This window comes from Ascaphus truei, chromosome 18 (assembly GCF_040206685.1).
Source record: "Ascaphus truei isolate aAscTru1 chromosome 18, aAscTru1.hap1, whole genome shotgun sequence".
In the NCBI taxonomy this organism is placed as follows: domain Eukaryota; kingdom Metazoa; phylum Chordata; class Amphibia; order Anura; family Ascaphidae; genus Ascaphus; species Ascaphus truei.
Genome location: NC_134500.1, coordinates 33,309,867 through 33,331,953, shown reverse-complemented (window position 1 = coordinate 33,331,953; position 22,087 = coordinate 33,309,867). Strand labels below are relative to the sequence as shown.

Below are 22,087 nucleotides of genomic sequence, written 5' to 3'. Positions count from 1 at the left end.
TCTCGGTTTGCCCATTAGTTTGGGGATGATACCCGGATGAAAAATGGAGGGTGATATCCATCCTGCGAGCGAAGGCCCGCCAAAATTTTGAGACAAATTGTGTACCTCGATCGGATACGATGGAAAGAGGAACTCCGTGAATGCGGAATATTTCCTTAACAAAAATGTCTGCCAGGGTAGGGGAATTGGGTAGGCCTTTGAGAGGAATGAAATGGGCCTGCTTGGAAAAACGATCCACGACAACCAAAATGGTGTTCATCCCTTTAGAGGTTGGAAGTTCCACCACAAAGTCCATGGACAGATGACTCCATGGGCGTTCTGGTATAGGGAGGGGTTGTAGAAGGCCGTACGGCTTTTTACGAGCGGTCTTAACCTGGGCGCAGATTGGACAAGTTTTTACGTACTCCGAAATGTCCTGCAACATGGTTGGCCACCAAAAGGTACGACCAATGAGGTCAGAAGTCCTGCTAATGCCAGGATGACCGGCTGACCTAGAAGAATTACCCCACTCAAGAATCTTCTTAAGGAAGCGTGGAGCTGCATACAGACGGCCGACCGGTACCTTAAGGCCCCTCGGGAGATTAGATTGTGCTGCCATGACCTGATCCAGGATATCAAAAGAGTTGGCCGAAACAATATATTTGGAGGGTAAGATTGTTTCGGAGATAACGTCGGAATTGTCCTCAAACAGGAATTGACGTGAAAGTGCGTCTGCCTTTTGATTCATTGAACCAGGAATGTAAGATATGAAATAATTCAATCTCGGAAAAAAAAGAGACCATCGAGTCTGACGCGCCCCAAGTCGACGTGCACTCTCAATGTAAAGTAAGTTTTTATGATCAGTAAAGATCGAAATGGGGGTCTCCGTTCCCTCCAGAAGATGTCTCCACTCCTGAAGGGCGAGTTTAATAGCCAGGAGCTCCCTATTTCCGACGTCATAGTTCCGTTCTGCCGAATAATTTTTTTTTGAAAAGAACCCACAGGGATGAAGTTTGGCCTGTGGGGACTGTCTCTGAGAGAGAATGGCACCAGCACCGACGTCGGATGCGTCTACCTCTAGGGTAAAGGGAAGCCCGGGGTCAGGGTGACGCAAAATAGGAGCAGAAGCCATAGATTTTTTGAGGGAGTCGAAAGCTTGGAGAGCTGCAGGAGACCAGACTGCTGTGTTAGCTCCCATTTTGGTGAGGGCAGTAATGGAGGCCACGGTAGAAGAAAAATTCTTGATGAATTTACGATAGTAATTCGCAAATCCCAAGAATCGCTTTATGGCTTTCAGTGAAGTGGGTTGTGGCCATTCTAAGACAGCCTTGAGTTTGACTGGGTCCATAGAGAAGCCAGTGCTAGAAATGATATATCCAAGAAAGGGAATGGAAGAAAGATGAAAAGAACATTTCTCTAGCTTAGCGTAGAGATTGTTCTCCCGAAGGCGGGACAATTTGGTGTGTTGTCACCAAATGTGGTGTGTTGAATGTGGTCAGAGAGGGATTTGGAAAAAATAAGGATATCGTCAAGGTATACGATAACGAAGCTGTCGAGGAGATCACGGAAGATCTCGTTGATAAACTCCTGGAAGACCGCCGGGGCATTGCACAGGCCGAAAGGCACGACTAGATATTCATAATGCCCATCCCGGGTGTTTAAAGGCGGTCTTCCATTCGTCGCCTCTTCGAATGCGGACAAGGTTATAGGCTCCACGGAGATCAAGTTTGGAAAAAATTGTTGCCCCCTGTAGACGATCGAAGAGTTCGGAAATAAGTGGCAGGGGGTAACGGTCCTTCATCGTAATTTTGTTAAGACCTCTATAGTCAATACAGGGGCGCAAGGAGCCATCCTTTTTCTTAACAAAAAAAAAGTCCAGCTCCAGCTGGAGATGAAGAATTGCGGATGAAACCCTTCCTCAAATTATCCTGAATATACTCGGTCATGGCCTTGTCTCGGGTATGGATAGGGGGTAAGAACGGCTCTTGGGTAAGGTAGCACCGGGAAGGAGCTCAATAGGACAGTCAAAGTCTCTATGGGGAGGTAACACTTCAGAACGCACCTTATCAAAAACGTCCGCCATGTCCCAGTAGACCGTTGGAAGGGAAGTTTTATACTCTGCGGGTTATTCCACTCCGGCTAACATCCGTTTGGGGGGAAGACAGGTCTTAAGGCACTGGGGACTCCATCGTATGGGTTCTTTATTTACCCAATTCAGTTGTGCGTTGTGTAGTTGCAACCAGGGGAGTCCCAGAATCATATCTACCGATGGAGTGTGGATCACGTCCAAGATAATCTTCTCTTGGTGACCGTCCTCCGTGGAGAGGGATAGAGAACAAGTCTCCAGGGAAATAAAGGCTGGTTGGAGTGGACGCCCGTCTATGGCCTCCAGACTAACTGGAACAGCCTTAGATCGGAAGGGAATCCCATTCCAATAGGCAAAACTCTGATCAATAAAGTTTCCCTGAGACCCAGAATCTATAAATGCAGACGCGGGGATAAGGGAGTTATTCCAGGCCAGAGAAATAGGCAGCATTATACAAGTGGGAAGTACTTTAGAAGAAGAAAGAGGAGAAGAGGTTACACCCAACGAGACCCTCTCATACCTTATTGGGTCCTGGCGTTTCCCGGTCGCAGAGGGCAGCTTACCAGCAGATGACCGGGATGACCGCAGTAATGGCACAGTCCACCATCTCGTCGGCGCTGTCTCTCAGACGCGGATAGCCGATGACCTCTGAGCTGCATAGGTTCGGGCTCATCCATAGGTTGGGGAACGTAATGGACGAGGCTGCGGCTGGAAGACCGGGAGGAGGTGGTATGAGGAAGAGCACGTTCAAGTCTCCTCTCTCGTAACCGCTGGTCCACGCGGATGCAGACCGCAATGAGATCCTCCAATCTGGTGGGTCTCTCCATAGTGGCCAGCTGGTCCTTGATGGCATCCGACAGACCCTGCCAAAAAGCTGCTGATAGTGACCCATCGTTCCAGGAGGTCTCCGCCGCGATGGTCCGGAAGTCCAAAGCATACTCGGCGACAGGACGAGTACCCTGGGAAATATGGAAGAGAGAAGAATCTGCCGAAATTTGACGACCAGTCGTATCAAATGCCTGAATTCTCGAAGAAAGCGAGAATAGTCATGCGTCATGGCAGGATCCCGCTCCCAGATGGGGGATGCCCAGGCTAGGGCCTTTCCATTCAAGAGAGACATAATATAGGCCACCTTTGAACTGCAGTGGGGAAGTGCGAAAGAGATCATTCAAATTGCATCTCGCACTGATTAAGAAACCCTCTGCACTTGTGGGGATCCCCTGCATAGCGGTTGGGAGCCGGGAGATGAGGATCCACAGCCACGGGAAGACCCGGGGAGGGAAACGCCGCAGCTGCCATGGCAGAGGAGCCTGGGGAAGGCTGCAACGAGGAGAGTCTAGAGAGCTCCTGCGTCATGGAGGCACAAGCTGCGCCTCTAGCTGAAGAAGTTGCTGCATGGGGCTTGGTTGCTCAACCTCTTCGGGGTCCATGTCCGTTGGGCTGAGCATAATGTTACGTTGTGCTCACCACGGACAAAGAGGGACCCCGAAACTGAGGTGAGATGGGTAACAAACTGCACCCACAGCTACGGGGACACGCCTGGAAAGTGGAAAATAGGCGTCTGGAACCGTCTGGGAGTATAAGATAAAGTAAGATACTCGCCAGACGAGAAGGGAGGTTCCAGAAGATAGTTGGTACCGAGAGCCTGGGGTCCAGAGCCGGGAGGTAGGTCGGAATCCGCAAACCGAGGTAAAGGGGTCGGGGAGTCCAGGAGGTCAGGATACAAACCAAGGGTAGAAGTCCAGAGCGGGTCCACAGCCAGGCCGGTTCGGTACACAAAGGATCACTAAGGAGACAAAGAGACAGGAACTGAGGCAGGCACGACCGTGGTTAACACAGGTCATATAAAGCTATGCTCAGCCAAAGAATGAATCGCTGAGCAAGGTATAAGTAGGAGGAAGGACCAATAGGGAGAGGGGGAGTAACGAGGGAGCGGCCCCAGGGAAGATAGTAATAGGTAGGGAGAAACTTACCACAGCTGTGCTAGATGTGCAGCTTATGAGCGGTGCACGCGCATCAGGCATGTGCGCCGCGCGGCCTCAGCGGGGGACGGGATCTCCTCCTGAGGGAGGACGTAAAGGTCCTCGGCCGTGCACGCGCATGCGCGAGATCAGTAGCCGCTGCGGGAAGCGGAGAAGGAAGATCACGCCCGCGGCGGCGAGAAGGCAGAGCTGAAGCGGAGGCAGGTAAAGTCACGGGAGGAACCCCCTTAGAGAGAGGTGTTCCCCCGGACCTTACACCTGCATACCAACGCCAAGGTATAACCAAATTAATGCAGGTCCTACACTACACTGTGAACCCTTCCTGTTACCTCTGTGAGAGGGGAGGAACCATTATAGGTCCTGTTCCTGCAGCAAAAAGAAAAGACCTCCCAAGTTAATAAGGTGAGGAGGAGAGTGAGCTCTGGGGGGAGGAGTGAGCTCTGGGGGGAGGAGTGAGCTGGGAGGAGGAGTGAGCTCTGGGGGGAGGAGTGAGCTCTGGGGGGAGGTGCCACAGCCTCCAAACAACTGTTACCAGTCAGACATTAATTAACACACATTCCCAGGTAGCTCAAACTCCCACACCCACCTCATCATGAATACTGTATATATTTATGTCAACCAGAGAGCTACTGAGCTTGGCAAATGTATACAACAAGAGACAGGGAGTGCCCAATGCTACATCCAATTGATAAAACATATATCGTAAATAGTATAAAGTAAAATACTTCAATAATAATATTAAATACTTGGTTATTTAGTTAACCCTTTGGTTAGACCCCGTGATCCCCCCTCACTCTGAATAAAACACGGACCCCGTGATCCTCCCCTCACTCTGAATAAAACACGGACCCCCTGATCCCCCCCTCACTCTGAATAAAACACGGACCCCTGATCCCCCCCTCACTCTGAATAAAACACGGACCCCCTGATCCTCCCTCACTCTGAATAAAACACGGCCCCCCTGATCCCCCCTCACTCTGAATAAAACACGGACCCCCTGATGTCCCGAGGGAAGCAGCTGGAGAAGTTTGCCCTGCTCTATAGACCAGTTGATACCTGGAGCTAAAAAGTCTCCAAACTCCCCTATTTACTAAATGTGGTTCTCCTACAGTGCGCAGGGGGAGGGGCTCCAAAGGAGCATAAACACGTCCACATCCGATCATTTGCGTGTCGTTAAAATGCGCAAACATCTGGTGTGAAAACAACTGGAAAATCATGCATTGTTACAGTAGGTAAGGAGGGTCCTTCACCATCACGCTTACAATCTACTCACAAGGGTAAGTGGTCAGAGCTTGGGACTCCCAGAATCCTCTCTGTCGAGGGGGGGGGGGGGGGGGGCGCTGGGTTAATTGTCACATGATCCTGTGTCTTACACTCGGAGCCAGGAATGCATGTTCTAGGAAACAGATAAGGTATCTGGCCACATTCCAGGCCCCGGCTCTGGGGATGAATGTTATTTATTTGTCCAATGCTTTACCAGGAAGTATTACACGGAGAGTCTTCCAATCACGTTCTGACCCCCGGCACCTCTGTGGCAGGGTTACCTGGAGTCCCTCGGGGGACAATTTGGCAGTGGTTACTTAAGTGAAGACTCCTTCGTTTTTTGACAATAACAGAGAACGCTTTTCGGATGTGACCCCCGTGGCCCTACAAATGGCAGATAGGGCAGAAAGAGGTCCCGCCTCGGGTGGGTAGGCGCAGGTTCCACCCATTTACAATACGTTTTTAGTCATGTTTTTGGTTTTAAATAAAAATTTGTGGTACTGTGCACCTGCAAATAACAGAAAGCCGTGGTACTGTGCGCCTGCAAATAACAGAAAGCCGTGGTACTGTGCGCCTGCAAATAACAGAAAGCCGTGGTACTGTGGGTCTGCAGAAAGCCGTGGTACTGTGCGCCTGCAAATAACAGAAAGCCGTGGTACTGTGCGCCTGCAAATAACAGAAAGCCGTGGTACTGTGCGCCTGCAAATAACAGAAAGCCGTGGTACTGTGGGTCTGCAAATAACAGAAAGCCGTGGTACTGTGGGTCTGCAGAAAGCCGTGGTACTGTGCGCCTGCAAATAACAGAAAGCCGTGGTACTGTGCGCCTGCAAATAACAGAAAGCCGTGGTACTGTGCGCCTGCAAATAACAGAAAGCCGTGGTACTGTGGGTCTGCAAATAACAGAAAGCCGTGGTACTGTGGGTCTGCAGAAAGCCGTGGTACTGTGGGTCTGCAGAAAGCCGTGGTACTGTGCGCCTGCAAATAACAGAAAGCCGTGGTACTGTGGGTCTGCAGAAAGCCGTGGTACTGTGCGCCTGCAGAAAGCCGTGGGTCTGCAGAAAGCCGTGGGTCTGCAGAAAGCCGTGGTGCTGTGCGCCTGCAAAAAGCCGTGGTGCTGTGCCCCTGCAAAAAGCCGTGGTGCTGTGCGCCTGCAGAAAGCCGTGGGTCTGCAGAAAGCCGTGGGTCTGCAGAAAGCCGTGGTGCTGTGCGCCTGCAAAAAGCTGTGGTGCTGTGCGCCTGCAGAAAGCCGTGGGTCTGCAGAAAGTCGTGGTACTGTGTTTCTGCAATAATAGAAAGACGTGGTACTGTGCGCTTGTAAATAATAGAAAGCCGTGGTACTGTGCGCTTGTAAATAACAGAAAGCCGTGGTACTGTGCGTCTGCAAATAACAGAAAGCCGTGGTACTGTGCGTCTGCAAATAATAGAAAGCCGTGGTACTGTGCGCTTGGAAATAATAGAAAGCCGTGGTACTGTGGGTTTGTAAACAAAAGTACTGATACTTCATAATACTCCTAATACCCCCCCCCCTCTGACCGCTGTGTATATATATATGAGCGTTGCCTCTGTGTGCTCTGCTATTTTTAGTTGAAATATATACATATTTGTGAAACGTTTAGGGTGCAGACACGCAGTAAACAAAAGGTAGCTAGGAAAACATGTTCCATGCGCCTGCTCCCCCCCCCCCCCCCCAGTACCGCCCCGGCCCAGCTCCCCCCCCAGTACCGCCCCGGCCCAGCTTCCCACACCCCAGAAACCCTCTTGGAAAATGTGACCGTCGCTCGCTGCCGCGCGGGGCCCTATAAATAGCCCGGTGGCCAGCGCGTGCTTCCCTGTGATTGACAGCTCCTCCTGGGGCCCCTGTCTCCCCCCCAGCCCGGGGAGCGGCGAGAGATTCAGTCCGGGACAGCGACTCGGCAAACACACACTATCCCCCCCGCGGATTGGAATTGCTCTGCTCCCCGTGGCCCTAATAGGTGGATCCCCCCCCCCCTCCGCCGGTAAGTACTTTGTTGGTGTGGGGGAGGCGTTGATGGCGAGGGGGAGGGGACGATGAGGGGGGTCTTTTTGATAACTGTTTAGCCCTGTGTACCCAAAAAAAAATGAATATGTTTCTATTTTCTATCCGCTAATTATTGTTCTTCACAAGCAACCATTTGCCTTTGCAGATAACAGGGAGATTAGTTAAAGGGGGTAACCCCCCAGAAAGCATTTCAATGTGATTGCGCTCCCTGATAATCCCAGGGAGGGGGTTTTATTATTTGCAGTTTATTAATAAATCTCAAAGAAGCAAAAAATAAATAAATTGAGATTAAAAAACAAAGAAACCAGCAGCGGGTTAGCTGGGAAATACAGCCGCGGGGTCACTGTCCTGTGAGTGTATATATAGGGGGGCTGTTATCTGGGGACGGGAGTGTCCCGGCTGCTGAACCGGCGCGGAAAAAACGTTCAAAAACAGGTGTAAGAAGAAGGGATCCGCCAACCGGTTTCCCGGTTTGCAAATGGCGCCCAGCACCTATATTTAACCTGCGAGACGTGGCGCTGCCGGGAGCGCTCGTGCCGGATCTGGGAGGGGCTGTGTCTATAAGACCACGATCCGACCCTATATACACACTACCGCAGGGGCGGCCAGCTTCAGTGCACAAGGGCCAGCAGCAGGTCAGGCTTTCAGGATATCCCTGCTGCAGCACAGGTGGCTCAATCAGTCCCTGCTTCAGCACAGGTGGCTCAATCAGTCCCTGCTGCAGCACAGGTGGCTCAATCAGTCCCTGCTTCAGCACAGATGGCTCAATCAGTCTTTGACTGAGTCACTGATTGAGCCACCCGTGCTGAAGCAGGGATATCTTGAAGACCTGTTGGGTGGGGGGTCTTGAGGACCGGAGTTGGCCACCCCTGAACTAAAGAGATTTGGGGATTGCGGGGAGACGGGTGGACGCCCCCAAAATAGCTTTCTATTATTTTTTTCCCGCTTTTAAAACGGCGTGACGGCATTTATTAAAGTGTCCCGCGGGAGAAAACAGCACCTGATTTATGGAAAACCATTATCCCATAAGGGACTTTTTGGAACGTTTTTTTAGTGTAGCGGCTGGGAAACTTAGTGTGAAAAAGGGGGGAAAAAACCCTATTATATAAAAATAACCCCACTGCTTTTTAACGGATATATTTCCCAGCGAATCAGGTGCTGTTTTTTTAGCTCAGTTTTAGTTTCGTTGGGATCTATTTATCAAAGCTTCTCGACTGAGAACAGCACGGGAATTAATAGTGAACAACATCGCGTTGAAATGGTCGTAGCAAAGATAAGATTTGTACGTCTTTTCTGCGGGGAAAAATGAACAAGTTTCTATTGTGTTGGGTCCAGTCTAATCTTTAGGGGCAATTATACTATTTAATTGGTTTCATTATGGACGGCAGCATAATGAGTTTGTGCAAAACCGCAAAATACAATAAGGGTCTGTAACAAGAGTTACACCAAAGAGATCAGGTAAAGATGGTAACCCATTAAACACGTCCCTGTCATTAGGTCACTTTTTCCCTACGTGGGACTGTCCCTTTAACCCATTAAACACGTCCCTGTCATTAGGTCACTTTGCCCCTACGTGGGACTGTCCCTTTAACCCATTAACCACGTCCCTGTCATTAGGTCACTTTGCCCCTACGTGGGACTGACCCTTTAACCCATTAACCACGTCCCTGTCATTAGGTCTCTTTACCCGTACGTGGGGCTGACCCTTTAACCCATTAATAACGTCCCTGTCATTAGGTCACTTTGCCCCTACGTGGGACTGTCCCTTTAACCCATTAACCACGTCCCTGTCATTAGGTCATTTTGCCCCTACGTGGGGCTGACCCTTTAACCCATTAAACACGTCCCTGTCATTAGGTCACTTTGCCCCTACGTGGGACTGACCCTTTAACCCATTAAACACGTCCCTGTCATTAGGTCACTTTTTCCCTACGTGGGACTGACCATTTAACTCATTAACCACGTCCTTGTAATTAGGTCACTTTGCTCTTACGTGGGACTGACCCTTTAACCCATTAAACACGTCCCTGTCATTAGGTCACTTTGCCCCTACGTGGGACTGTCCCTTTAACCCATTAACCACGTCCCTGTCATTAGGTCTCTTTACCCGTACGTGGGGCTGACCCTTTAACCCGTTAATAACGTCCCTGTCATTAGGTCACTTTGCCCCTACGTGGGACTGTCCCTTTAACCCATTAACCACGTCCCTGTCATTAGGTCACTTTGCCCCTACGTGGGGCTGACCCTTTAACCCATTAAACACGTCCCTGTCATTAGGTCACTTTGCCCCTACGTGGGACTGACCCTTTAACCCATTAAACACGTCCCTGTCATTAGGTCACTTTGCCCCTACGTGGGGCTGACCCTTTAACCCATTAATAACGTCTCTGTCATTAGGTCACTTTGCCCCTACGTGGGACTGACCCTTTAACCCATTAAACACGTCCCTGTCATTAGGTCACTTTGCTCTTACGTGGGACTGACCCTTTAACCCATTAAACACGTCCCTGTCATTAGGTCACTTTGCCCCTACGTGGGACTGACCCTTTAACCCATTAAACACGTCCCTGTCATTAGGTCACTTTTTCCCTACGTGGGACTGACCATTTAACTCATTAACCACGTCCTTGTAATTAGCTCACTTTGCCCCTACGTGGGGCTGACTTCTCCTTGTCACTTTTTTCGAGCACACAGCTGTCACCTCCCGCTTCTCTTGTGACCGGCTGGTGACTCAGTAACGAGATCAGATTCCTCCCCCGGATCGTGTGACTCAGACCAGGGGCAGGAATATTACAGCGAGACTTCTATACATCCCGGTGGAGGGGTGCGCGTGCGATGGGAGCGGGGGCACTTTCTGTACACACTCCGAGTAGCGCTGGTTTTTATACGCAGGCGCAGAGTTTTAAAGGTGCAATCTCACGAGCTGTCCAAAAGAACAGAGTTTTGTAAAGATTTTGGCCATGTAATGGTCCTCCCCAAACGTATCTAAACGTGCCGAGCATTTGCCTGCTTCTGATTCCTTGGGAATTTATTACAAATTCATTTTTTGGGGGGATCTTAGAATAGGGGAGGGCTTTCTTTACCCTTATCCTGTATATCCGGTAACCACTGCACAGAAGGAGGGAGGCGAGAGGGGGCTTTGCCTGCGCAAACCCCTGCTCCGCACACGGATATCCCACAGAAGGGAGCTGCCAGAGGGAATCCGTCCCGAGTCTCCGCGTCCCCCAGGCTTACACACTGACTTTAATACAGGGTTTAATAATGCACCCACATCTGAAAACTTAACCACGTCACTGCCATTAGTACACACTGCTCCTAGGAGGGACTGACCCCTTAACCATGTCACTGCCATTAGTACACACTGCTCCTAGGAGGGACTGACCCCTTAACCCTGTCACTGCCATTAGTACACACTGCTCCTAGGAGGGACTGACCCCTTAACCCTGTCACTGCCATTAGTACACACTGCTCCTAGGAGGGACTGACCCCTTAACCCTGTCACTGCCATTAGTACACACTGCTCCTAGGAGGGACTGACCCATTAACCATGTCACTGCCATTAGTACACTTTGCCCCGAGGAGGGACTGAACCCTTAACCCTGTCACTGCCATTAGTACACTTTGCCCCTAGGAGAGACTGACCCCTTAACCCTGTCACTACCATTAGTACACTTTGCTCCCAGGAGAGACTGACCCCTTAACCCTGTCACTGCCATTAGTACACTTTGCTCCCAGGAAAGACTGACCCCTTAACCCTGTCACTGCCATTAGTACATTTTGCCCCTAGGAGAGACTGACCCCTTAACCCTGTCACTACCATTAGTACAATTTGCTCCCAGGAGAGACTGACCCCTTAACCCTGTCACTGCCATTAGTACATTTTGCCCCTAGGAGAGACTGAACCCTTAACCCTGTCACTACCATTAGTACACTTTACCCCCAGGAGAGACTGACCCCTTAACCCTGTCACTGCCATTAGTACACTTTGCTCCCAGGAAAGACTGACCCCTTAACCCTGTCACTGCTATTAGTACACTTTGCCCCAAGGAGGGACTGACCCCTTAACCGTGTCACTGCTATTAGTACACTTTGCTCCTTGGAGGGACTGACCCATTAACCATGTCACTGCCATTAGTACACTTTGCCCCTAGGAGGGACTGACTCTTCCAGTCTTCATTGAGTATCCGATGCAGGCCCCGCAGACAGTGAAGGGGTTAATACGCGATGATAAGAGGCACTGCCCCTCTGACGGTTTTCCATTTCCTTTCTGTGCCAGTCGGAGCTGAGCAGCGGGCGAGTGTCGCATCCCTCCGCGCGCCAAGTCGGAGCTGAGCAGCGGGTGAGTGTCACATCCCTCCGCGCGCCAAGTCGGAGCTGAGCAGCGGGCGAGTGTCACATCCCTCCGCGCGCCAAGTCGGAGGCGGCCGCTTCCCCAGTTGCCCCAGCAGAGGATTGGACGCCTGCCGCAGGGAACACGATGGGCACGTGGAGGCCGCTGAGTCGTACGCCCGCTGCCAATGGGCGGTATTATGACTCCCTCGGGAGCAGCAACGGGAGCGCCAGCGAGAGTGAAGAGAGCGGCTCGGGGTACAGCCCGCGGCCAGACAGCCGCAGCTACCTGCTGAACGTGAGGCCCGAGAACAGGTGCACTCCATTTTACTCTGGGGTTTTAAAGTCTACTGTGCCCTTAGTAAGCCCCAAACTGCACCTTGGCGTGGGGGGTATCACTGTCACAGCAGGAGCTTCCCACAATGCTTTGCCCGCACAGCAGCAAGGCATTGTGGGGCGTGACTTTGGAAGCTCCCGCAGTGAGTGACAGCTATACCCCCCATGCTGCCTGTACACACCGAGGGGCAGTTTGGGGCATTGTTAAGCTTGTGTTCCCCCCCAACGTGCTCAGGACACTATATACTGCCTGGGATCGGTCCCACAGTTTGGGGGGTTATTAAGCGTGTGTTCCCCCCCAACGTGCTCAGGACACTATATACTGCCTGGGATCGGTCCCACAGTTTGGGGGATTATTAAGCGTGTGTTTCCCCCAACGAGCTCAGGACACTATAGGCCTGGGACATAGAGGATTAAACAGCGCTGAGGCGCACTCCTGTTCTGCCTCGCCTGCTCCAAAATGGAGCTTTTTCCTGTCCTTGCAGGCGAGGCAGTGAGCGCGCTCTGGGGGCGGGGGCGGAGGCGGAGCGGAGGCGTGTCAGGAGCAGGAGGCGGGGCTAGTCCCTTGCTCCCATTGGATGTGAGCAGTCACGTGACCGCTCACATCGCTTACCCGAGCGGCAAATTTGAAACTTCCCTGTCTGTTCCAATTTTCTCAGCCCCCGCACGCATCAGCGCGCATGCGGAGGGGGAAACTATAGCCGCGCTGATGACAGATGCAGGGGGTTTGTGCATCTGCTCAGCGCGGCTCAGCCCGCCTCAGTGAGCTTCAATTCACTATGTCCCAGGCCATATACTGCCTGGGATCGGTCACACAGTTTGGGGGATTATTAAGCGTGTTTCCCCCCACGCGCTTAGGACACTATATACTGCCTGGGATCGGTCACACAGTTTGGGGGATAATTAAGCGTGTTTCCCCCCACGCGCTCAGGACACTATATACTGCCTGGGATCGGTCACACAGTTTGGGGGATTATTAAGCGTGTTTCCCCCCACGCACTTAGGACACTATATACTGCCTGGGATCGGTCACACAGATTTGTTAGTGATAGTATTAGGAGTCGGTAATAACATTTATTCACTAGGCGGACGGGAAGTAATGTTTTGTAGCAGGAAGGGCAAAGTGTAATAAAGGTTGGGAAACCCTGGTACAGTATAGAGTAACTTGGGTATAAGATGGTGAGTCCTCATATAAGCTACAGTATGAAAGTGTCAGTCCCACGTAGTGGCAAAGTGACCTAATGACAGGGACGTGTTTAATGGGTTAAAGGGTCAGTCCCACGTAGGGGCAAAGTGACCTAATGACAGGGACGTGTTTAATGGGTTAAAGGGTCAGTCCCACGTAGGGGCAAAGTGACCTAATAACAGGGACGTGGTTAATGGGTTAAAGGGACAGTCCCACGTAGGGGCAAAGTGACCTAATGACAGGGACGTGGTTAATGGGTTAAAGGGACAGTCCCACGTAGGGGCAAAGTGACCTAATGACAGGGACGTATTTAATGGGTTAAAGGGTCAGTCCCACGTAGGGGCAAAGTGACCTAATGACAGGGACGTATTTAATGGGTTAAAGGGTCAGTCCCACGTAGGGGCAAAGTGACCTAATGACAGGGACGTATTTAATGGGTTAAAGGGTCAGTCCCACGTAGGGGCAAAGTGACCTAATAACAGGGACGTGGTTAATGGGTTAAAGGGACAGTCCCACGTAGGGGCAAAGTGACCTAATGACAGGGACGTGGTTAATGGGTTAAAGGGTCAGTCCCACGTAGGGGCAAAGTGACCTAATGACAGGGACGTGTTTAATGGGTTAAAGGGACAGTCCCACGTAGGGGCAAAGTGACAATGACAGGGACGTGGTTAATGGGTTAAAGGGACAGTCCCACGTAGGGGCAAAGTGACCTAATGACAGGGACGTGGTTAATGGGTTAAAGGGACAGTCCCACGTAGGGGCAAAGTGAGCTAATGACAGGGACGTGGTTAATGGGTTAAAGGGTCAGTCCCACGTAGGGGCAAAGTGACCTAATGACAGGGACGTGGTTAATGGGTTAAAGGGTCAGTCCCACGTAGGGGCAAAGTGACCTAATGACAGGGAAGTGTTTAATGGGTTAAAGGGACAGTCCCACGTAGGGGCAAAGTGACCTAATGACAGCGACGTGTTTAATGGGTTAAAGGGTCAGTCCCACGTAGGGGCAAAGTGACCTAATGACAGGGACGTGGTTAATGGGTTAAAGGGACAGTCCCACGTAGGGGCAAAGTGACCTAATGACAGGGACGTATTTAATGGGTTAAAGGGTCAGTCCCACGTAGGGGCAAAGTGACCTAATGACAGGGACGTATTTAATGGGTTAAAGGGTCAGTCCCACGTAGGGGCAAAGTGACCTAATGACAGGGACGTGGTTAATGGGTTAAAGGGTCAGTCCCACGTAGGGGCAAAGTGACCTAATGACAGGGACGTGTTTAATGGGTTAAAGGGTCAGTCCCACGTAGGGGCAAAGTGACCTAATGACAGGGACGTGGTTAATGGGTTAAAGGGTCAGTCCCACGTAGGGGCAAAGTGAGCTAATGACAGTGACGTGTTTAATGGGTTAAAGGGTCAGTCCCACGTAGGGGCAAAGTGACCTAATGACAGGGACGTGGTTAATGGGTTAAAGGGACAGTCCCACGTAGGGGCAAAGTGACCTAATGACAGGGACGTATTTAATGGGTTAAAGGGTCAGTCCCACGTAGGGGCAAAGTGACCTAATGACAGGGACGTATTTAATGGGTTAAAGGGTCAGTCCCACGTAGGGGCAAAGTGACCTAATGACAGGGACGTGGTTAATGGGTTAAAGGGTCAGTCCCACGTAGGGGCAAAGTGACCTAATGACAGGGACGTGTTTAATGGGTTAAAGGGTCAGTCCCACGTAGGGGCAAAGTGACCTAATGACAGGGACGTGGTTAATGGGTTAAAGGGTCAGTCCCACGTAGGGGCAAAGTGAGCTAATGACAGTGACGTGTTTAATGGGTTAAAGGGTCAGTCCCACGTAGGGGCAAAGTGAGCTAATGACAGTGACGTGTTTAATGGGTTAAAGGGTCAGTCCCACGTAGGGGCAAAGTGACCTAATGACAGGGACGTGGTTAATGGGTTAAAGGGACAGTCCCACGTAGGGGCAAAGTGACCTAATGACAGGGACGTATTTAATGGGTTAAAGGGTCAGTCCCACGTAGGGGCAAAGTGACCTAATGACAGGGACGTATTTAATGGGTTAAAGGGTCAGTCCCACGTAGGGGCAAAGTGACCTAATGACAGGGACGTATTTAATGGGTTAAAGGGTCAGTCCCACGTAGGGGCAAAGTGACCTAATAACAGGGACGTGGTTAATGGGTAAAAGGGACAGTCCCACGTAGGGGCAAAGTGACCTAATGACAGGGACGTGGTTAATGGGTTAAAGGGACAGTCCCACGTAGGGGCAAAGTGACCTAATGACAGGGACGTGGTTAATGGGTTAAAGGGTCAGTCCCACGTAGGGGCAAAGTGACCTAATGACAGGGACGTGTTTAATGGGTTAAAGGGACAGTCCCACGTAGGGGCAAAGTGACCTAATGACAGGGACGTGGTTAATGGGTTAAAGGGACAGTCCCACGTAGGGGCAAAGTGAGCTAATGACAGGGACGTGGTTAATGGGTTAAAGGGACAGTCCCACGTAGGGGCAAAGTGACCTAATGACAGGGATGTGGTTAATGGGTTAAAGGGACAGTCCCACGTAGGGGCAAAGTGAGCTAATGACAGGGACGTGGTTAATGGGTTAAAGGGTCAGTCCCACGTAGGGGCAAAGTGACCTAATGACAGGGACGTGGTTAATGGGTTAAAGGGTCAGTCCCACGTAGGGGCAAAGTGACCTAATGACAGGGACGTGTTTAATGGGTTAAAGGGACAGTCCCACGTAGGGGCAAAGTGACCTAATGACAGCGACGTGTTTAATGGGTAAAGGGTCAGTCCCACGTAGGGGCAAAGTGACCTAATGACAGGGACGTGGTTAATGGGTTAAAGGGACAGTTCCACGTAGGGGCAAAGTGACCTAATGACAGGGACGTGGTTAATGGGTTAAAGGGACAGTCCCACGTAGGGGCAAAGTGAGCTAATGACAGGGACGTGGTTAATGGGTTAAAGGGTCAGTCCCACGTAGGGGCAAAGTGACCTAATGACAGCGACGTGTTTAATGGGTTAAAGGGTCAGTCCCACGTAGGGGCAAAGTGACCTAATGACAGGGACGTGTTTAATGGGTTAAAGGGACAGTCCCACGTAGGGGCAAAGTGACCTAATGACAGGGACGTGTTTAATGGGTTAAAGGGTCAGTCCCACGTAGGGGCAAAGTGACCTAATGACAGGGACGTGGTTAATGGGTTAAAGGGTCAGTCCCACGTAGGGGCAAAGTGAGCTAATGACAGGGACGTGTTTAATGGGTTAAAGGGTCAGTCCCACGTAGGGGCAAAGTGACCTAATGACAGGGACGTGGTTAATGGGTTAAAGGGACAGTCCCACGTAGGGGCAAAGTGACCTAATGACAGGGACGTATTTAATGGGTTAAAGGGTCAGTCCCACGTAGGGGCAAAGTGACCTAATGACAGGGACGTATTTAATGGGTTAAAGGGTCAGTCCCACGTAGGGGCAAAGTGACCTAATGACAGGGACGTGTTTAATGGGTTAAAGGGTCAGTCCTCAAACAGGTCTTTTGAAATGATACTGTATGTCAGTGTGAGAGCGCTTGTCTCCTCCCCAGGATAAGATTAGATTTGTGCTGGAAGTCCTGTTAGAAACCAGAGTATGGCAGTGCAGAGAAGGGCAGTAAATCCCACCCTATCTGCCTTTTAATAATGCCTTTATACTCCTACGGTATCTGTAAGCCTCCCGGTATACAACTTAGATTGTAAGCTCTTCGGGACAGTCTTCCTTTGCCTCTTGTATTGTCTGTAATGCATTTACCGTGGTATTGTAGTTTGGGAAAGTTCTGCGTACACTGTTGGCGTTGTATAAATAGAACCGCACATAATACATTAACCTGGCCACTGCTGAGCCACGCGCGCCACTGCTAAGCCACGTGCTCCACTACCCATCCACGCACTACACTGCAAAACCACGCGCTGCACTGCCAAACCACGCGCTGCACTGCTAGACCACGCGCTGCACTGTCGAATCACGCGCTGCACTGCCGAATCACGCGCTGCACTGCCAGACCACGCACTGCGCTGCCAGACCACGCACTGCGCTGCCAGACCACGCACTGCGCTGCCAGACCACACGCTGCACTGCTAGACCACGCACTGCGCTGCCAGACCACGCACTGCGCTGCCAGACCACGTGCTGCACTGCCAGACCACGCACTGCGCTGCCAGACCACGTGCTGCACTGCCAGACCACGCACTGCGCTGCCAGACCACGTGCTGCACTGCCGAATTACGCGCTGCACTGCCGAATCACGCGCTGCACTGCCAGACCACGCACTGCGCTGCCAGACCACGCACTGCGCTGCCAGACCACACGCTGCACTGCTAGACCACGCACTGCGCTGCCAGACCACGCACTGCGCTGCCAGACCACGTGCTGCACTGCCAGACCACGCACTGCGCTGCCAGACCACGTGCTGCACTGCCAGACCACGCACTGCGCTGCCAGACCACGTGCTGCACTGCCAGACCACGCACTGCGCTGCCAGACCACGCGCTGCACTGCCAAACCACGCGCTGCACTGCCAGACCACGCGCTGCACTGCCGAATCACGCGCTGCGCTGCCGGACCACGCGCTGCGCTGCCGGACCACGCGCTGCGCTGCCGGACCACGCGCTGCCGGACCACGTGCTGCTGAACCACACGCTGCCGAACCACGCGCTGCCGAACCACGCGCTGCCGAACCACGCGCTGCCGAACCACGCGCTGCAATGCTTTTAATTTTATTAATTTTTCGAAGGTCACTGTAACGTTGGAAATAACCTTTGGATACAAACACCCACCATAATATAGATGTTCGTCTTTGTGTTCTTATAAATACTCTCCTCCTGGCGTGGCAGAAATGTAGAAATCTTAGTGGCCATCCCCACTAACCCTAAAATAATCTCCTCTTATCTCAGCGTGACATCTCGGGGGTTAGAGATCCGGCTCTGTGATTTATCTAATCCCCCGCAGCTCAGCCTAGCGGCTCTCACTTATATATTTGTTATCATTTCTCAGGGTAGGAATATGCAATCACCCATAGAGCAGCAGCGGCCATTATGTTAGGCACACAAGCAGAATTATGACAGCTTTATAACAGGAGCACCATACGATTGCCCGCGTAGGTAAGAATGTAGGATTGTACATTGTCACGCGCTTTACATATACAAATAAGAGGAAAAAGGGGGAATGTAGAATTGCTGCTTTAAGATACATACACTTTTATATATATACACTAGCTGAGAGACCCGGCGTTGCCCGGGATGTAAATGCGTAATAGGTAGTATTATTTATAAATGGTGGAACAATAGGTGACTATTTGTTGTAAAGGTTGGATAATAATATTGAAAAGAAAGATGGAATAAAATGTAATACGATGTTGTATAAAAATGGTTCATTGTAAACACACCACAGTACAATGTATATTTTGGTGACATAACAGATGTAAAAATGTGAGGCGTGTGTCCTGCTAGGGTGTGAGGCGGCAGGTGGCGCGTGGGTTGTGAGTGCTGTCTGTGAGTGGGGGTCCTGCTAGGGTGTGAGGCGGCAGGTGGCGCGTGGGTTGTGAGTGCTGTCTGTGAGTGGGGGTCCTGCTAGGGTGTGAGGCGGCGGGTGGCACATGGGTTGTGAGTGCTGTCTGTGAGTGGGGTCCTGCTAGGGTGTGAGGCGGCAGGTGTCGCGTGGGTTGTGAGTGCTCTCTGTGAGTGGGGGTCCTGCTAGGGTGTGAGGCGGTGGGTCAGTGATGTCGGTGCGTAGGGGCGGGAGGCAGCAGGTGTGTGTGGCGGCAGGTATAGATCGTGTGTGGCGGGAGTCTGTTGAGTGCATGCAGCGGCTGTGAGGCGGTGGGTGAAAGGCAGAGGCGGGCGGAGTAAGGGCGGGTGAAAGGCAGAGGCGGGGAGGCAGGCGAAGATCAGTGGACAGGAGGGGGGTGACAGTGGCCAGGAGGGGGGGAGAGTGGACAGGAGGGGGGTGACAGTGGACAGGAGGGGGGGTGACAGTGGACAGGAGGGGGGGGGCAGTGGACAGGAGGGGGGGCAGTGGACAGGAGGGGGGTTGGTTTGGTTTAAATTGACGGGTCCCTCCTCTCCACTCCCCCTGTATCTTTCTCCGCTCCTGACCCTCCCCTCCCCCCATGTGTAGCTCCGGTCCCCACTCTACAGTGTCTGAGACACAGTGTAACACACACACACACGCACACAGACACACACACAGTGTCCCACACACACACTGTCACGCTGTGACACACACACACACACACAGACACACACACACACACTCACTCACTCACTCACACACTCACACACACTCACCTCTCCTTCTGGCCGCCGCCATGTTAGTTAGTCCGCGAGGGAGGAAGGGGTCCTTCCGCCGCCATCTTAGGTGCCGCGTGGCAGCGGTAGGCTGCCCTGGCCAATGCCTGTCCCCGCGCCAGGGAGGTGAGCGGGAGGTGAGGGGAGGTGAGCGGAGGGAGCGGGAGGTGGGTGGAGGGAGCGGGAGGTGGGTGGAGGGAGCGGGAGGTGAGTGGAGGCAGCGGCAGGCTGCCCTGCCCACTGCCTGTCCCCGCGCCGGGAGGGAGTTGAGCGGGAGGGAGGTGAATGGAGAGGGAGGTGAATGGAGCGGGAGGTGGAGGGAGTTGAGCGGGAGGGAGGTGAGTGGAGAGGGAGGTGAGTGGAGCGGGAGGTGGAGGGAGGTGAGTGGAGAGGGAGGTGAGTGTGATGGGGGGGGGGGGAGAGGACAGAGAGAGGTGTGTGTGTGTGTGTGTGTCTCTCTCCCCTGTGTGTCCTTTGGCCCGTCACTCCGCCTCAGGCCAATCAGAGGTGTGCGGCGGCGGGCCAATGGACCAATGAGATTTCCCCTAGGGACACCGGACATCCAGGCAGGCATGCAGGCAGGCAGGCAGGCAGGCATACAGTGCTTTCACTAATATAGTATAAGATATGTAGGAACCAGAGAGAGTGCAGAGAAGAGCCACCAAATGAATAAAGGGGATGGACATTCTGATTTAGGAGGAGAGGCTAGCTAAATTAGATTTATTTACATTAGAAAAGAGGCGGCTAAGAGGGGATGTGATAACTATGTAGCAGGGTCCCCCCTGGCCCTCCTCACCTGCGCAGAGTAGCGGGTACCCCCGCACCATATCAGGCAGTTGCGGGGGTGATCGAGTCATCGGGAAGCGCGCGGGGCCTCTGAAACCCCCGCGGGGGGGGCGCATCCCTGCAATAAGGGATGTTACAGTGTGGGATTCATTACCCAGGAGACTGATGGCAGATACAATAGATATGTCCTTTTTAGATGGGAAAGGTATACAGGGATATACCAAATAAGTATACATGGGAAGGATGTTGATCCAGGGATTAATCCGATTGCCAATTCTTGGAGTCAGGAAGGAATTTATTTTCCCCTTTATGAGTGGGGTTGACAGGTGTCCGGTATTGTGTGTGTGGGAGAGGGGGACATGTATGTGTGCGGGGGAGGGGGAACATGCATGTGTGCGGGGGACACACATATGTATGCTGGGGGAGGGGGGACATGTATGTGTGCGGGGGGGAGGAGGGACATGTATGTGTGCGGGGGGGAGGAGGGACATGTATGTGTGCGGGGGGAGGGGGGACATGTATGTGTGCGGGGGGAGGGGGACATGTATGTGTGTGGGGGGAGGGGGACATGTATGTGTGCGGGGGACATATATGTGTGCGGAGGACATGTATGTGTGCGGGGGGAGGGGGACATGTATGTGCGGGGGGGAGGGGGACATGTATGTGTGCGGGGGAGGAGGGACATGTATGTGTGCGGGGGGAGGAGGGACATGTATGTGTGCGGGGGGAGGGGGACATGTATGTGTGCGGGGGGAGGGGGGACATGCATGTGTGCAGGGGACATGTATGTGTGCAGGGGACATGTGTGTGCGGGGGGGAGGGGGACATATATGTGTGCAGGGGACATATATGTGTGCGGGGGACATGTATGTGTGCGGGGGGAGGGGGACATGTATGTGTGGGGGGGGAGGAGGGACATGTATGTATGCGGGGGGAGGGGGACATGTATGTGTGCGGGGGGGAGGAGGGACATGTATGTGTGCGGGGGGCAGGGGGGACATGTATGTGTGCAGGGGACATGTATGTGTGTGCGGGGGGGAGGGGGACATGTATGTGTGCAGGGGACATATATGTGTGCGGGGGGAGGGGGACATGTATGTGTGCGGGGGGAGGGGGACATGTATGTGTGCAGGGGACATATATGTTTGCGGGGGGGAGGGGGACATGTATGTGTGCGGGGGGGAGGGGGACATGTATGTGTGCGGGGGGGAGGGGGACAGCCAATCAGGAGGAGGTGTCTGGGGGTTGTATTTGTACTGTTTTGTGTGTGTGTGTGTGTGTGTGTGTATTTGTACTGTTTTGTGTGTGTGTATTTGTACTGTTTTGTGTGTGTGTGTGTGTGTGTGTGTGTGTGTGTGTGTATTTGTACTGTTTTTTTATGTGTGTGTGTGTGTGTGTGTGTGTGTGTATTTGTACTGTTTTGTGTGTGTGTGTGGATTTGTACTGTTTTGTGTGTGTGTGTTCTCTGGCTGTCCTGTGTGGAGATAATGACAGGGAGGATGGGGGTGAGAGGACAAGGGGGGGGGGGGAGAGAGGATGAGGAGGGGGTGCAACAACCTTGGAGTGTGTGGGAGGAGCAGTAAGATCAGTATTGCTCGCCATGTACAGTTATTTATAAATGATCTGACCATTACGTCATTTGTTCTAAATTTCACTCCAAGCATGCACCAATTTGCACCAATTTGCACCATTTCATATTCTATTTCCTAAAAAAATCCTCAGAGGGGCGCTCCCTCCGCTCCACTCCCACTCCCCACTCCCACTCCCACTCCCTCCCATTCCTACTCCCACTCCCTCCCATTCCTACTCCCA

At 52.4% G+C, this 22,087-nt stretch overlaps 1 protein-coding gene across 1 annotated transcript in view; it reads left to right on the top strand.

Moving 5' to 3' along the window:
* The first annotated feature begins 7,132 nt into the window (after nucleotides 1-7,132).
* ALPK3 (alpha kinase 3) overlaps nucleotides 7,133-22,087 on the top strand; it is an 81,208-nt gene continuing 66,253 nt past the window's right edge. The window contains exons 1-2 of the mRNA XM_075576070.1: nucleotides 7,133-7,307; nucleotides 11,607-11,974. Coding sequence (XP_075432185.1) covers nucleotides 11,808-11,974 — 167 coding nt within the window. The 5' untranslated portion in view covers nucleotides 7,133-7,307; nucleotides 11,607-11,807. The remainder of the gene's footprint in view (nucleotides 7,308-11,606; nucleotides 11,975-22,087) is intronic.